This window comes from Gadus morhua, chromosome 11 (genome assembly GCF_902167405.1).
Source record: "Gadus morhua chromosome 11, gadMor3.0, whole genome shotgun sequence".
Lineage (NCBI taxonomy): Eukaryota > Metazoa > Chordata > Actinopteri > Gadiformes > Gadidae > Gadus > Gadus morhua.
In genome coordinates this window covers 1,315,572-1,333,191 of record NC_044058.1, presented here as the reverse complement: position 1 = coordinate 1,333,191, position 17,620 = coordinate 1,315,572, and the positions used below count along the sequence as shown (strand labels likewise).

General features: G+C 42.4%; 1 protein-coding gene across 1 annotated transcript; it reads right to left on the bottom strand.

The window, feature by feature from the left end:
• Positions 1–195: 195 nt before the first annotated feature.
• ccdc12 (coiled-coil domain containing 12) lies at positions 196–17,413 on the bottom strand. The gene is made up of 7 exons (XM_030371215.1): positions 17,252–17,413; positions 14,112–14,182; positions 1,700–1,779; positions 1,510–1,571; positions 1,392–1,426; positions 1,130–1,206; positions 196–863 (listed from the first exon to the last, which is right to left on the bottom strand). The coding sequence occupies exons 1-7, from the start codon at positions 17,408–17,410 to the stop codon at positions 784–786; spliced, it is 564 nt and encodes a 187-aa protein (XP_030227075.1). The 5' UTR covers positions 17,411–17,413; the 3' UTR covers positions 196–783.
• Between the last annotated feature and the right edge of the window lie 207 nt (positions 17,414–17,620).

Genomic DNA, 17,620 nt, shown 5'->3' with positions numbered 1-17,620 from the left:
GAGCTTAACTTATACCACTGTTTTAGAGTATAGGTGCATAGAAGGAATATGGTTTTCCATCAACTGAATTATGGAATATTCTTCATTGACCCTTTCTTCTATGTACAGTGTCATTTTAGGTCTGGAAGGGCAGACACTCAATGACCTCTGTTAAGTTAACATTTCGAAAGGAGTAGAATATATAGAGACACGAAATTGCTGTGTCTTCAATTACTATTGGTGCAATATTTATTTTATGGATGAGCAATGTAATTCAGAGTAGATATTGACTGCACTTTATGGTGAAATATTAATGTGATTTCTTTTTGCAACATAGGTGCTTACTGATACATTAGCGATAATCATACCAAAACATGTTAGTTTTAATCCCTTATAAGTATCCCAACATATCAGCTATAGCAAAGTCACTCGATTAATTTGAGTAGGGAGTAAGATGTGTTCCTTCAACTACTGCGGAGTTGGAGGAAATAAAAAGGTCAAGAATTTAACGTATTACATTCTCAGGCAATAAAAAATGTGCAGACTTTCCTGGAAAATATAAAACATTTAGTTTATCACATTGACGGTTTACAAACCAAGGGTAGGCGTGCTAGTTCAACATCCTGCAAACACTACATGTTGGACCATCTTCATCAGCAACCACACATGACATTTTATAGGACGTAGGACAATAGGACATAGAAAAGGATTGTTCCAGTGACCACAGTGAGTCCCTAACACAAGGTGAATGTGGCTGTATGGAGGCCGGGTCCCTGCTGTGGCACTAGGTGTCATGAGTCCAGGTCAGTCTGAATCTCCTTCTGTCACGCATACTGCTCCAACGGCATCCGCCAGTTCTTCCTCACTACCTCGAAGGCGGTCCCCTGTAAAACACACTGTCAATAAGATTCCTTCCTAGCCAGATGGGCAGCAAGGCCGACTGCTGCAGCTAAGCATGCGTTCTGCAGTGAACCATAGTTCACGTTTTGGACAGCTAGCAGAAAATGGCAGACATTTGAGATTTATCAACATTATCATACAGCTTCCGGCCCCGTCGGGTTTTATATCACAAAGCAATTAGCCTGAAACAATCAACACCCCCAGACAGGTCTGAGTTCAGATCCTACCACAAGAGGCTGAAGGTACTCACTGATGAGCTCTGCGATGGCCCTCTGTGTTCTCCGCTCCAGTTTCTCCAGCTTCTTCGCCACATCTCGCTTCAGATCCCTAAGAAACAGGATGTATTATTTTGCTGATCCTAAAGGTTTAAATTGAATCACTATAAAAGAGGTATAGTGAATACAAATTGTGAAGCACAAGAATTATATAGAAGAAAAAAAGTATAAATACATCCTAGAATAAATTGGAATACAATCAAAGCCATGTTTAAAGGTCAGACCCGCAGCTCTCACCAGTCAGGTTTCCTCGGGGCCAGGTTGGCCAAATCCTGTATGAAGACCAAAGAGCAGCAATAAGTAACAAACTAAGGAAACTGAATCAAAGAAACAGACTTCACCAGAGAGTACCTACCACTTCTTCGATGATGGGCTCTGGGTTAGCGGCCTCAAGTTGTTCTTTTACTTTATCTTCCACTGAAAAACATAAAAAAAACATTATTTTAATGCAAGTCGACAAAACTTTACCAAAAGTCCAATGACACAGATCAGGTCCGCCTCCTGGCCTGGTGTTTTTACCAGCTCTGGGTGAAGGAGGTTCTCACCTGAAGCAGGCTTGGCTTTGGGGACCTGTCTGTCTTTCAGTTCTTCATCCTCTGGGGTATAGTTCCTCAACTTGATCTCCCTGCGGTGGTGCAGAAAGACAGACCGGGTCTCAGAGGTAATGACTACTAGTGGGGGCAGTACTATGAATTCATCGCAACTGCAGCCCTTTAGCAGTACTTGGACTATGTATATCTTAATTGGCTCCACTATGATATTAAACATCTCTTGTGGACATATAAAACACTCCCAATAGGTGGCAGTGCTGCCTAGTGGTGAAAACATTTTTTTTTATTCTGTTCAATATCAGATGATTATTATTATTAGGGTGCCAAGGCAACCTATTGTAATTGTTAGTTTCATTAGGGTGCCAAGCACAAAGTGCGAAGGCAACCTATTGTAATCGTTAGTGTTTTTATTATTATTAGGGTGCCGAACAATCAATTCCCTAAGGATCCTAGGTTTTTTCACTCAGACAAAAATCCTTTAGCACACGTCATCTATGGACCATTCTCTTCAATCTGACATAAAGCGAAGTCTGTATAATAAAGTTTAAAGTACCCAGGAACCATTGACTTCTAATAAGGGTGTGGTTTAAAACGCGTAAAGACTTAAATGCTGCTATTTGAGTCCAATAGAAAACTGAATAAGATAAATTCAACATATTTTCAATTACGGCGTGGCATCGAAATGGGCGTGGCCTGTGACAAATCATCACAGTTCATAGACGGAAAGTTTGATTTGAGCGGGACCAACTTAATGGCTGTTGAGGACCAAAGTTCTAACTGCTCAAGTAAAATGAATTTGAATGATAAAACAACATGGCCGCCAGAGGCTCAAAATTGTACAAAATCAACTTAATGCCAAAAGGCAAGGTTAACTTAAACCTTAGCTATAGGGAGCAGTAAAACAATTAACTGAAAATGCAACCTCTCCAAATTGTACCCAGATCGGGCGATGGGGGGGGCTATATCAATTAAAATAGCTGCAGACTTTGGACGGACATATTATCGGACCTTTTCCTTCTACAGTCATGAAATCCTGTAGACATTTGTATCTCCTGATGTTGAGCAAATGTGCCTAGCAAGCCCAGAACCTGTAAAAAATGGCGGCTGGACATCCACATTAGCCCAATCAATGATAGGTGACTAAAGGCGGGGTTAATTTGAGTCAATCTCATCACCAAACTTGGTGCATTTAAAGAAGCATAGGTCAAGGTTAACCAGGCTAAAGTTCATCAAAATAGGACCATAAAGCGATCAATTGCAAACTTTAAAGAATTATAACTCCTCAGCCTTTTGACGTACGTTCATGAAAATTTGTTTGCCCATCAACAGATCCAAGCTGATGCTATCCCACCGTTGTCAACCGTATGCAAAAGAAAAGTCTTCATGGTCTGCGTCTGGGTCTTAATGGTCTGACATGGTCGGCTTTAGGCTTGGCACCCGTAAAATACTGCTTGCAGCTTTAATTAGGATGCCAAGCACAAAGTGCGAAGGCAACCTATTGTAATTGTTAGTTTTTTAGGGTGCCAAGTACAAAGTGCGAAGGCAACCTATTGTAATTGTTAGTTATATTATTATTATTCCGCCACGTTTGACTTGCACAGCCTAAACCGCTCGTACGCTTTTTATGAAATTTACTACAGCTGTAGAGGCTGACTCCAGATTAACAGAGCAAATATTACACTGATTGGCCCAAAGCTGGCACTATAGCAACAGTCCAAAAATGCAAACTTTGAGCAAACGTATCTCATAACCGCTTTGACTTAGTGTCATGACACTTTGTCAACACAATAATGCATATCCTCATGCTGAACAAATATGCTTCAAGAACCTATTTGGATAGATATACGACTATGTCGAACTTTGTTAGAAACACTTAAAGGGATACTTCACCCATTTAGAACATGCTTTCTATCATTAGAAAATCACTATTGTAATATAAATAAATATATAAATAAATATCAGTCTAAACCAGTCTCCCCTTGGCCCATTTTTTCTCATCTAATTTTCTCCCGAAATGACGTCAAATGACGCGTTTCACGTCATTTCGGGAGAAACCTCTTGTCCCGCTAGAAGGGCCGAGGACTACAACACACTTTTGGTGGCAAATTTGTCCACCAATAAGGTATGAGAGGGGGCGGGAGCTCGCGTATGGGGGACAAAACTACCCGAGTGCAATGCACTGTGGTAGTTGGAGGTTTTCTTACTTTGAGCCCGAGAGACCATTGAACCGATTTCAATTTTTTTTTCACATTTATAATACATTGAATTATTTAATTCATAAAACCTTCATATTCCCACCGGTGAAGTATCTCTTTAATTCCTTAAGGATTCTAGGTTTTGTCACTTAAGACAAAAAACCTTTAGCATCTATCACCTTTGGACCAAAGTCCTCAATCTGACATAAAGCAAAGTCTGTACATTGAAAACTAAAGCGCCCGGGAGCCATTAACGTCTAAAAGGGTGTGGTTTAAAACGTGTAAAGACTCGTGAGAGTAATGCTTATATCAACATCTAAATGGACTCCTCTGATATTGAGTCCAATACAGAAGTTGTTCAGAATCAAATTCTGAACAAGAGAGACTCAACATACTTCCAATTAGGGTGTGGCATCGAAATGGGCGTGACCTGTGACTTAAATCACAACAGTTCATGGACGGAATGTTTGATTTGAGTGGGACCAAATTAGTGGATGTTGAGCACCAAAGGTCCAACTGCTCAAGTAAAATTAAATGACAAAACAACCTGGCGGCCAGAGGCTCAAAATCATTCAAAATTAACTTAATGCCGAAAACCCAAGGTTAACTTAAACCAATCATCATAAAACTTGGTATGGGTCAAGACGAACCTCTCCAAATTTCATCCATATCGGGCTACAGGGAGCGGCAGGGGCGGATGGTGTATAGGGGCGATTTGGGCGACGCATTACCAGTGCAGGGAGAAAGGATTTTTTTTCTAACGAATTCTATCACAGCAAAAGTAGTTTTCAGTGTTCTAGACATATTATCTGTCATTGTCCAATCAGAATTGTCAGATTCAAGTCGCGTTTCAATGGTCCCGCCTCTCTGGGCGAATTCATTGACGTGGAAAATTTGGTTTACAAACTTTCAGCCCCCCCTAAAATAAAATTCACCAGCCACCACTGGGGAGCGGTACAACAATTAACTGAAAATGCAACCTCTCCAAATTGTACCCAGATCAGGCGATAGAGGGAGCTATATCAATTACCGTAATTTTTGGACTATAAGCCGCGCCTTTTTTCCCATTTTTCGATTCTGCGGCTTATATAACGGTGCGGCTAATCTATGGATTTTTACATCTAACGGCCACTCGGAAAATTTGTATTCGTAGCTTAAATCAGTATTCGGAGCTTCGTTGTTTTTTTCCCACGTACGTGACGTTACCAGAGCGAGGGAGGCAAACTATAAGCGTCAGCGACACCAAGCAGAGAAGCGAGAGAGGTGGAGGAAGAAAAGATATCTTGTTTCCCTTTACTTTCTAACACAACATTAGCGGGATCTCGGGAGGAAAAGTAATACTTTCCCAAATGGGGGTCATCCCTATGTTCCCCGGGTCCTATGTTCCCCTGTAGCCATACATACCGGGGAGCATAGGACCCTTTTCGGGAAAAGCGGGGAACATAGGACCCTTTTCTGGGAAAAGGGTCCTATGTTCCCCGCAATCAATCAATCTTTAAAAATACTTAAACGTTGACGCGACATTCGCGTGATGACAGCCAATTGGCGTTCAACAGCGTGGCCACTGAGTGACATGTGTAACGTAACAGCCAATCAGCGTTCAACCGGCCAACTCAGTGCAGTGCAGTCCGGGGTGAACTGCAGCATGGAGGAGAAAGTGATTGTTGCCGTTTGCGACTCCCTTTATATAATAGTAGGCCTATATAATATAATATAATTGTATAATATCACGGCCAAAAGCTCTGTGCGCCTCCGGCTGGCCGTAGCGCGGGGAGATCTCGTAGGGATTGGGCTTCTCGGGGTTCGTTTACCGGCGTATGAATAGACTGCGTCAGGTTCTCAGACGTCTCTCCCTCTTCCCCAAAAGGTAAAGACATGCAATGGTAGTTATCTCGGCCGGAATTTGGCAGTAATGGTGGAAAAAGTAACAGACCGGGGAACATAGAACCCTTTTCTTTAAAAAGGGTCCTATGTTCCCCGGTCACATACATATCGGGGAACTATATAGGACCCTTTTTGGGAAAAGCGGGGAACATACGACCCGGAGAACATAGACACGCTCCCACGAAATGCTAACCTTAGCTTAGTTGTTTCTTTACGTTCGCTGTACAGCGCCAAAATGCTTCCACACTTTGGATTTCAAGTTTGCTGGTGCATTAACAATCTCGCTGCCGCTCTCCATCATGTTTGAAATGCACCAGTAGAGGGTGAGGGAGAAATAAAACTCTTGTGGGACTTCCTTGCAAGCTGACTAGCTGATGACAGAGTTACAGATTACCGAGCTGCACTTCACAAAATAAACGTGTAAACTAAGTCTTAAAACATTACCGTATTTTCCGCCCTATAAAGGCGCACCGGAGTATAAGCCGCAGCAGCTAAATTGAATGATGTGTACATATATAAGCCGCACTGGACTATAAGCCGCAGCAGTGGCGATTTTGGTTTGGAAACTCTGGTGGGGCCCATGCAGGAAAATATTATAACGCAATCCAGAAATACCACATATTACTACCATCACAACAAAAACAGTAGCAAGTGACAGAGGGGACCAAAATTGCAGCTGAATAATGCCATCACTCAAACGCGAATCTGACGACATATATTAGGCTATCATAGCAATAGCACCACCAAATGGCAGCGTTCAAGATCTCACAATATCAAAACTCAAGAAAACAACAACGTGGCAACAATAAAAACACAACGGCGCACACCCTTTACACAGCAATCAATATACAAAGCCACCACTCACAATATACCAAAAAAAGAAGAAGTATGGTTTAAGTTGTATTAAGTTTGCAGGCCACCATACTGTACAATTAACAATGAATCTAGCCTGATTGAGTGGTTGCCTATTCAGACCTGGATAATCCTGGGTGAAAATGTAAGTAAGTTTGGGCTAAGATGGTAATTACCTGTGCTTTAAGGACAGTGCTGTCTGGTCTCCTTTGTGTGGCTGAGGTGAAACACAAGCCTTTTTTTCCGCTTGAACCACTCCTGGTTGAACGATCTATTCTTGTCCTTTCCCTCTTGAATAATGATTAAATCCGTCGGGCGATGTGGTCCCAAACGTTTTATCTCCAACTTCTGTTCAAGTGCTAAATCTCATGAGACAGATACTCAACACGATTCATCATTTAATGAATGAAACGTCAATTTGTTGTTATTTACTGTAACAGTAACTGTAACTGTAACTACGTTAGCTAGCTAGCAAGATCTGATCGGCTCCCGCCGTAAACCCCGCCCTTTCTACAAATCAGCCAATGAGAAGAGCTTTGGGGCACTAAACTTCTGGCCCCACCGCCGAAACAGAAGCGGGCGCTGCGCACGCGTTTGCTCGCGCAACAGCACCAGTTTTCTACACTGCAGCAGACAGGGCCATCTCGGCTGGGCCCCACCGAGCGGAACAGACGGACGGAGCAACGAACTATTTCACACACAACTAGTACACTACAACAATTGCGTTCATCAAATTAAAACTGCGGACATGTAATTAATTATTAACAATTAATGTATTATTAACTTATGCTCAATGACATTTTTTAAAAAAAAAAGAAAAGTATAATCGTGCCCTGCAGGGCAGCGTTCTCTGGTGGGGCCGTGCCCCACTGGCCCCTAATGCAAAGAGGCCACTGAGCCGCAGGTGTTTTAATGTTTAATTACCATTAGGGCTGGCCCGAATGCCATTTTTCTGGCTTCGAATACTCGTTGGTTTTTCCAAGCGAATATTCAAATACTCATTCCAGAAAAACACCATCAAAAACAACATTAATAATCCCTATATACTCCCTGGAACCGATTTTGACAGTATCTGCATATTTTGTTGAATATTTAATAGCTTTGAACGATAATTAGTAGGCCTAAGTAGGTTGAAGTTCCTTAGTTTTTCCCCGTGAAAGCGAACAGCTGTTGTTCCGTTCCAAATCAGCTGTCCTCTGCCATCTCAGCCCTTACGGGAGCTTTTCAATTAATCCTGGAACGTGCATCTTTTCAGGGAATTTGTACAATAAATCCATAACAAATACCGAATATTGATTGTCTTATGTGTCCATATTATATCCATTATATTGTCCGGGTATTCCCAAGGCGCTCACACTATGCAGCAAGCCAGTCACAGTTGATTGGCGCGGCGCTGTACAGCGAATGTAAACAAACAACTAAGCTAAAGTTAGCATTTCGTGGGAGCGTGTCTATGTTCCCCGGGTCCTATGTTCCCGGGTCCTATGTTCCCCTCTTCGTATGAGACTGGGGAACATAGGACCTTTTTTAAAAAAAGGGTCCTTTGTTCCCCGCTTTTCCAAAAAAGGGTCCTATGTTCCCCGATATGTATGTGACCAGGGAACATAGGACCCTTATTCATTAAAGGGTTCTATGTTCCCCGGTCTGTTACTTTTTCCACCATCACTGCCAAATTCCGGCCGAGATAACTACCATTGCATGTCTTTACCTTTTGTGGAAGAGGGAGAGACGTCAGAGAACCTGACGCAATCCCTACGAGAGCTCCCCGCGCTACGGCCATCCGGAGGCGCACAGAGCTTTTGGCCGTGATATTATTACACAATTATATTATATTATAAAGGGCCTACTATTATATAAAGAGCTCCGGGAGTCGCAAACGGCAACAATCAGTTTCTCCTCCATGCTGCAGTTCACCCCGGACTGCACTGCACTGAGTTGGCCGGTTGTTACGTTACACATGTCACTCAGTGGCAACGCTGTCATCACGCGAATGTCGCGTCAAAGTTTAAATATTTTTAAAGATCGAAAAATGGGGAAAAAAGGCGCGGCTTATAGACCGAAAATTACGGTAATTATAATCGATTCATACGATATAAAGCATTTATATCGATTATTGGTGAAGCCAAAGCGATTCATTCTATTTATTTATTTTACCAGATCGATTTAGTTGAATCGGTAGGACTGACAATCGATTCATCGATGCATCACATGAATCGTTACACCCCTAGTAATCATTAGGGGTGTGACGAGATCTCGTGCCACGAGATCACGCGAGATTAAACTCGACGATATTACCCGTCGCGTTAAAAATCTGTCTCGCGAGATTTGTGAGCTACTCCCGTATACCACAATGCGGTCATGTTTTTCCAGAGAAGAAGTTCAAGTTCAAGTGTTTTTATTTGTCACATACAATAAATTGAAGTGAGATGTTAAAGGGTCAATGCTCCACACTGTGCAAAAATAAATAAAATAAAATAAAAATATAAAATAAAATAAATTAGTTAATTTATTTAGATAAAATAAAAAATGTAAATAAAATCAAATTTAAAAATAAGGTGTTGAATTAAAAATTTGAATTCAAGTGTCTCACTGCCTGTGGATAAAAACTTCTCTTAAGTCTCTCAGTCCTTGAGTTAAGAAGAAGAAGAAGCTGAATAAGCGCGAAAACGAATACATTTAATGATGGAGTCTCCGGCTTTTGTTTAGAAATGTCAACAATTTATTTGGGATTTAACATAGAATATTTAACATTCAAAATTAATTTAAAATAAACTTGAACAAGGAAATGTAACATTCAACAACAATACAACCTCCAGCTTTCCTCGTGAGTGCCCGGTTTGTTTACACGATGTGGGCGCATCTGTCTACGTCACACAAATACCCGTCGCATTTATTGACGCAAATGACGTTGAGAAATGTTCAGTGTAGTGTCCGAATTCTCGTTTGTTCGTTCCCTAAATAGTGCACTATATCATGAACACTATAGGGAATAGTGAGTGAGTGTAGGGTGACGTCGGAAAATACCCCCGCCACTTTTAAATCATTTGTTTGGCAGCATTTTTGGTACTTTGATTTGGTTTTGCACATAATAATGAAAAAATGAGAATTATTTAATTTAATTTATTGCTTTTATAAATTTTAGTTTTAGTTTCAATTTCATGCATGTAAAGAGTTATAATAAAGCATTTCAAAATGCATGTGCAACTCGGTTAAATAAAAGTCTGTTGGTCCAGTCATATATTTTGTCATCGTAGTTTTCTTAAAATCTCGTCTCGTTCTCGTGAACCCAATATCGTGTCTCGTCTCGTCTCGTGAGCTGAGTGTATCGTCACACCCCTAGTAATCATATATGTAATCGAATAGTAACATAAATATCGAATTTGGTGCCTTCTTGACCGAGAAAAGACAGACAGTGACTTTTTGGCGCTTGTGGATTGAAGACGACAACTCCCACAATGCCAATCAGTGTTCACTCCCTGAGGGACGTAACATAACAGCTAATCAGCGTTCACTCCCTGCAGTCCAGAGTGAATCGCAGCAGGAGGAGAAAGTGATTGTTGCCATTTTATATATTGGTATCTAATATATATAATATCACGGCCAAAAGCTGTGTGTACCCCCGGATGATATTATGAATTAAAGACTGCGTTTGGTTCTTTGATGTCTCCGTTACTTCCTCCAAAACCAGACTAGTAGTGGGGGTTATCTCCGCCAGAGTACTGCGCGGGTACCCAACGGGTGACCCAAACAATTTGGATGAAACCGGGTACAAAAAAATCAGCTCGGTGTCACCAGCCATGTGTGTGCGGTTTGTGTCTCTTATTTAGAAGTGTCATGCTCGGCTTAATGAAGCATAACATCCAGCGTTGGAGTGTTAATTCAATGCCAATGAAAAGCCCATGGTAAATGGACTGCGCTTTTCTAACCAGTGGCCACTCAAAGCTCTTTACAATGCTGTCTCACATTCACGCACACTCATTCATACACACATTCATGCACACATCCAGCTCGTCAGGAGCAGTAAAGGTTTGGCATCTTTCTCATGGACACCTCAATATTCAGCTAGGAGGAACTAGGGATCGAACTAGCAACTTTCCGGTTACCAGCCTACCCGCTTTACCTCCTGAGCCACGGATTTTGCGTTCTCGAGCGAGACATCTCCGGTGCTGGATATGTTATTCAGGATCGGAGGAGTCAACTAAAACTGTTCACAGTAGATGATGTGCTTTTTTCGCCCAGCAATCGAAAAAGCACCATGCCACACACCAGATAGTGTAATTCCCCGGCGTTCCATCTAATGTGTCTAATTTTCCTTCAGGTGTGGGTCGGGAGTCGGTCAATTTATAGCGGGTCTTGTCGGGTGCGGATTGTAATTAGCGGGTACGGGTTTGCAAAATAAGACCCGTGTATTGATTCTCGGCCATGGTGGAGAAGGAATTGGGGGAAGAAACATTGGCATTGACTCACTGAACTCCAGATTGAACCGCGACTTCAGATTGATGTGGAAGGACCGGAGACGTCGGAGAACCCAACGCAATCGTTTATTCATAATATCATCCGGAGGCGCACACAGCTTTGGCTGTCATATTATATCTTACATTATAGATGTCTATATATTATATTATATTATTTAGATATAGAGCTCCAGGTCTCCCGCCGGAGCTCCCGGAGTATTCTAGAATATCTTATAGAACACGGCCAAAAGCTGTGTACGCCCCTAAGTTCCACCCACTGGCACTGATCTGTAATAGGTCTGTAGCATCAGTGGGTCGCACGCCCTATAGGCGGGTTTGAAAATGAGGAACTAGTGCTTGTAGCTTTTTAGAGCCCTCTTACACTTCCTGCTATAATTACGCAAAAATACTAATTTTGCTTTAAAAGTTGCTATTAAAGTGAAAAAATTTAACCTTTTTCGAGACCCATAAAATAAGCCCTCCAGTCCAGACCCTTTTTTTCGTTGATTATCGAGAATAGAGCTTGCCCTGTAGCTCTGTGCCTTACCGGTAGGTCAATGTTTCCAGGAAGTCCACACAAGTCGATTACCGGCTACCGTGAATAATATAATAGAGGCACCAAAAAATGTAAAACAGCCAAATATCAAGAGGGGAGATGTTAAAGGTCCCATGACATGAAAATCTCACTTTATGAGGTTTTCTAACATAAATATGAGTTCCCCTAGCCTGCCTATGGTCCCCCAGCGGCTAAAACTTGCGTTTGGTGTAAAACGAGCACTAGCTGTTCTGCCCGCCTTTGAAAAAACGGAGGCTCAAGTGCGCTGATTTGGAATGTCTGTTTAGGACGTCATCAAGCATCTAAGCTCCTCCCCTTACTCTGCCTGGCCCGCCCAGAGACGTTGGCCCGCCAATGAGACTCGACCGTGCGAGCGCCACATGTGTGTGTGTGTGTGTGAATACACACACTGTAACGCAAGTGTTTCTTGTCGGTTCTTTGACGTGTCTTGTATTTCCACAACGAGACTGTTGTGGGGGTTATCTGAGCCATGGTTGAGAAGGAATTGGGGGAAAGAAACTTTGGCTTTGACTTGCTGAAGTACATGAACTGCGACATGCCGCCGGTTGCCGCGAGGCACCATCGCCCGGCAGCGGGCAGCCGGCAGCGCGCGGTTCAGTCGACTTCAGGTTAATGTGAAAGTGGAAGAACCAGAGACGTCGCAGAACCCGACAAAGACGTTTGTGATTCATAATATCGTCTGGAGGCGCACACAGCTTTTGGCCGTGATAATACGTATTATATGATATAGATATTAGGGTTGCCGCGGTATACGGTATTACCGGTGTTACCGGTGTTGAGGCCAACACCGTTTACTCGATGTTGCACACCGGCAACACCGAGTTTTTTTTAATTTATTTTTTTTATAATAAAAAACAAATTCAGTAAAAATGAATAATATAATTATAATTAAGAAAATTAAAATGTGTAGAATAGGCCACAGTTCTGCTCTGCGGGAGAATTGTCGCGCCGAGAATTGACGTGCTTCCTTACAAGACCGGGAACCATAGCAACGCCAGTAAACAAACCCTGCGGAGCCCAATCCCTACGTGAGCTCCCCGCGCTACAGCCATCCGGAGGCGCACAGAGCTTTTGGCTGTGATTATTAAAATTATATTATCCTATTATATATAGAACGTTATAAGACGCCGAGAGTTGGCGCACTGCCAGCCGCTGTCACCGAGTGTGAGAGGAGAGTTGACGGAGAAGATGGCGGTTGACCTATAGTTTCAAAGTTAATACCGTTTATACCGGTGTTGACACGAGCGTATTACTCGGTGTGAAAATGTCCACACCGCGGCAACCCTAATAGATATCTATGTATTATATGATATTATTTAGATATAGAGCTCCAGGACTGTAACGCAAGTGTTGTACACTTCCTTGTTATTGGATAACTGTTCTGCTTTTGGTGTTATGGCGCATAACACGTCGGACTCTCGTCTCTGGTATTTCTACAACGAGACTCGTATTGGGGGCGTATCTCAGCCAAGGTTGAGAATGAATTGGGGGGAAGGAACTTCGGCTTTGACTCCCTCAAGAACATGAACCACGACATGGAGGAGAAAGGGATTGTTGGCGGCGAATGTCTCCCACTTGAGCCCCGCTGAGGGACCACCGCCGGAGGCGGAGGTGCCTAAGCGCTGCCGGTAACGATCCCTTTCTCCTCCTTGTTGCGGTTCAGTCTACTTCACATTGATGTGGACGTTGAAGAACCAGGAACGTCAGAGAACCCAACACGGTTGTTTGAGATTCATAATATCGGCTCACACAGCTTTTGGCCGTGATAATATATAATATATGATATAGATATCTATGTAGGCTATATGATAATATTTAGATATAGAGCTGCAGGACTCCCGTGTGTTCTAGAATATTTACAGAACACGGCTTAAGGCTGTGTGCGCCTCGCCATTGCGATACATCCACTGTAAACAGAGCGCATGGTACCGTGGCTGCAAGCTGCTCAGGGCCACACCCCCACCCTCCTCCTTGACCCGCCTCACTCCTCCTCATTTGCATTATAGCTACTGACACCAAAACAGCGCATTTGGGGGAAGCTCAATGTGCGACTGGCTCGGAGTGGCTGTAACTCTGCACCACGTCTGAATTTCGGGAACGTCTTTGAATACTGTGTTAGTTGCCCACTAATACCTACATTAAAGAATACATAAAATAGCATGTCATGGGACCTTTAAGTTAAAAAAATAAAAAATCCCGCAGGACAGAGGGGCAAGCTGCTCCTTTCCGGCCAACATTCACGTACACTGCAGATATTCCATTAGCCAGATGAACCCTAGGACGTATACTTTGAGAACATGTCCCATTAGATAGGAGATTAAACTGTACTTCAATGACGCATGCAACCACCTAGAGATCCTGTTTTGTAACAATAGCCTTCCTCGTCTCCCCTGCATGCGTGTATCACAGTCCATTTAATTAATAAAGTGAGAAAGGTCCTTCACCTGTGCTTCTCCTCGGCCTCTTCTGCCAGGGCCCTCTTCCTCTCAGGTTCTCCTTCCTCATCGTCACGGCCCTGCAAGATCATTACCACAAAGTCAATCAACACTGCGTGCGCATCATTTACATGCAAGGTAAGAATTCATCAAATCATCGACCATTGCCTCCATTCTATAGGAATCAATCACAAAACCAATGATAAAATAAATAAGAGGCAGAGTGGCCTTACAATGCAATTGCGCTTAAAGGAGACATATGTTTTTTGTCAACAAGTAAACATAGTAAACGAAATGTATTTGAAGCTGTTTGCTGAAAAAAAAAAATTGCCTAGCGCTATTCCCCTCTGTTTCAGTCCCTTCACAATGTGCCGTTTCTGGTGTTTTACTTTTCCAGAAATGATGTAACGGTATGAAAATTTAACCTAGTGGTTATTGTGACCAAAATTATCCCGGTTTTCAGTATTATCGCGGTATTTTTAAATACCCAAAATATGCCCATACTTCAGACTTAGTCCTCTTAGAAGGTAGGGATGGGCAACAATAGAATATCAAATAATGAATGTGACTATCATTATTTATTACACGGCTCTTCTCAATGCTGTTGAACGCTCCGTTCACTTGCATTGGCCTTCACAACTCCTGGTTGTGAATAATCTTTTGATAATTCACCGTTGCTAAGCATATAATGACCGCTGTCAAGGAAAGTTGATTTTTTTTATATCGTACCACTACGCAAGTAGTCCGGTAAAGTAGTCCGGTAACTTATCAACCCCAGCGTCCTCGGTTGCTAAGCGACGTCAATGTCTTTGGCAGACTATTTCTTTGCTGATCAACACTAGGGCCCGACCGATTCATCGGCCTGCCGATTTAATCGGCCGATTATAGCCTTTTTGAAAATAATCAACATCTGCCAAAAAGACGCCGATTACAACCGATTTATTTATTTTTAATTTTTTTTAGAAATGTTATTGCGCTTAGTATCCTGCAGATTGCGCTCCTACTCGCCTTGCTAACTAACAACTTTAGCTGGAGTAAAAAAGAGGAGATTGAATTTTACCATACAACATGAAAGCACGCTCGCTCAGGCAGCTGCGCGCTCACCTCACCAATGTACACAAGACGCGTTTGAGCATGTGCCTGTTTTTCTTTAAGTCCCAGGCCATGTTAATTTGTTATACTGTAGATTCTAACGGTGAGACCATACTGCTCAGCACGCACGCGTTAGTCACTGCTCACGAGCGCAGCACATTGGGAGTTAGTTATACATTTTACATTACACTCATTGACTGTAAATGTATTCTAAAACACTCAAAGTTTCTGCATTCAATTCACATATTCGTCAAAAGTGTTTAAAGTATATTTAAGGTATCAAAAACTACGTTTTATAGGCTTTTTTTTGTTTTGTTTTTAATCGGCCGATTAAATCGTAATCGTAATTTTTCTCAGAAAATAATCGGCATCGGCACTTGTTGACGGGGGGGGGGGGGGGGGGGGGGGGGGGGGGGGGATGGAGCGATTGTTGGAGGTGGAAGACGTGGCCGGTAGGTAATTTTTATTTTTTATTTTTTTCAAAACTACAACACCATACCGGATCTAGCTACACCGGGAACACAAGCACGCCGCACAAACTGTAGCTGTAACGTCTTTCTGACCAATCGCGGTTCAAGGCCCACCTGGGCTGTACCATTTCGGGAGGGGCCGCTCAGTTACTCCCCTCTAGACAAAATCGACTTGGTTGCGACGTTGACAGTTTGTGAGTGTTGCGTCTGTTGAGTAAGTGAGAGGTTGCGGGTGCACAGCTCCGGCTGCCGGACGGCACTGCAAGGAACTTTTATAAACGCAATATTGTTATCCCGCAGTAATCAGCCCGAAAGCCCCGAAACGTTAACGGCCCACCGGGAATACTCCCGACTCTCCCGATTACCACTCCGCCACCGTGTGTGTGAGCGCGTGTGCGTAGGCGTTATCCGATAGCCTGGTAATGTGTATAGGCCTACGTACGATAGGAATATTCATACTGGTTTAAATAATAAATGTTATAGTATTTCCCATCTTTGCTGAGCAAGAGTTTTGTTCAAAAGTTCAATGATTGAAACAAAATAAAAGCCTGGGCTATTGAAGTTTTACTGTCGGTCTACCACTGTCATGCACCTACCCGAGGTCAAGTGGAACGGGTTGAATTCGCGAGTTAACTATGACATTAATGTGATTAATCGCGATAAAATATTTTAATCGCTTGACAGCACTAGTAAAAACTTTAAGTGAGAAGCTCCTCCAGCTTCAACTTTCGTGAAGAGGCTTCCTGTTCACCTGCTTAAACAATTGAGGGGACAGACTGAGTATAGTGCATCCGTAATACCATATCAAGATGTAGGAATGTCAAACACTTTTGCAACACTACAGCCAGGCCAAGCAGATTAAGTTTAACATAACAGTCAAACATGGCAGAGTAAGAATCATGTTGGTCCCTGAACAGAGAAAGGGGCTCTCTTGAAGATGTTTTCCAATTATTATTTTTATCAGAATTTGGAGCAGTTCTGAACTATAGAGAATAATAACCAAGAGTTATGGAAATTAACAGTAAACATTTGATAAGTAAGCCTAGATTCTGGTAAAAGTCCTACTGAATATCAACTGGAAGGTCTCTCGACAATATGAATACTCAATTACATTACACAGGTACAGAGTTCAAATTTAACCAAACTATATCGCAATATCAAAATCGAAATACATGTAGGAGAATACAAAAATGACAAAGGCATTGGACATTCTTAATAACATCTAGATAGATAGATAGATAGATAGATAGATAGATAGATAGATAGATAGATAGATAGATAGATAGATAGATAGATAGATAGCAATCTGATCTTTTACAGAGAATGGTCGATGTTACAATAGCTAGCAAACTGACTACAATGTTTATTTGGCCATGGCCGATACACTTAAAGTAATCATTTAAAGTATGTAGTTTAACAACCTTGAAACAAGCGCCAGTATAATGTCAGTTACTAACAAACGTGCCATGGTAGAAGGTAGCTAAGAGCTAGCTAGCTTGTGTAAAAGTGAGCAGGTAGATCCATTAGCAGACCAAATCAGGCCTTCTTCCCATTGTGTTACACAGGACTATGATACCAATAGTTCACCTGAAGTTTTCTGCTCTTTATTGCTTTTAACCGCTCCTTTCTTTTCAAAGCCTGCTCCTGCAGCGACCCGATGCTCTGCTCCATTTTGGTTAAAGTTATCTGTCCTCGCAGGCATCGATTGGTTGTCCTGTCGGACTGATCCACGAGGCTCCAACACATCGATTGGTTGTCCTGTAAGACTGAACAGCGAGCGACGAACGCATCAATTGGTTGTCCTGTCGTAACATACCACCTGTGGATTTTCTTAATCTGCAAGGAATAAAAAAGCACAAATTAAAATTCCGTTGTACGATAATTATTATTGGAGGTTTTATTTACTTTCGGCACACTCTTTCCTCAATTAAAGGTATGGCCATCACTGGATGTGAT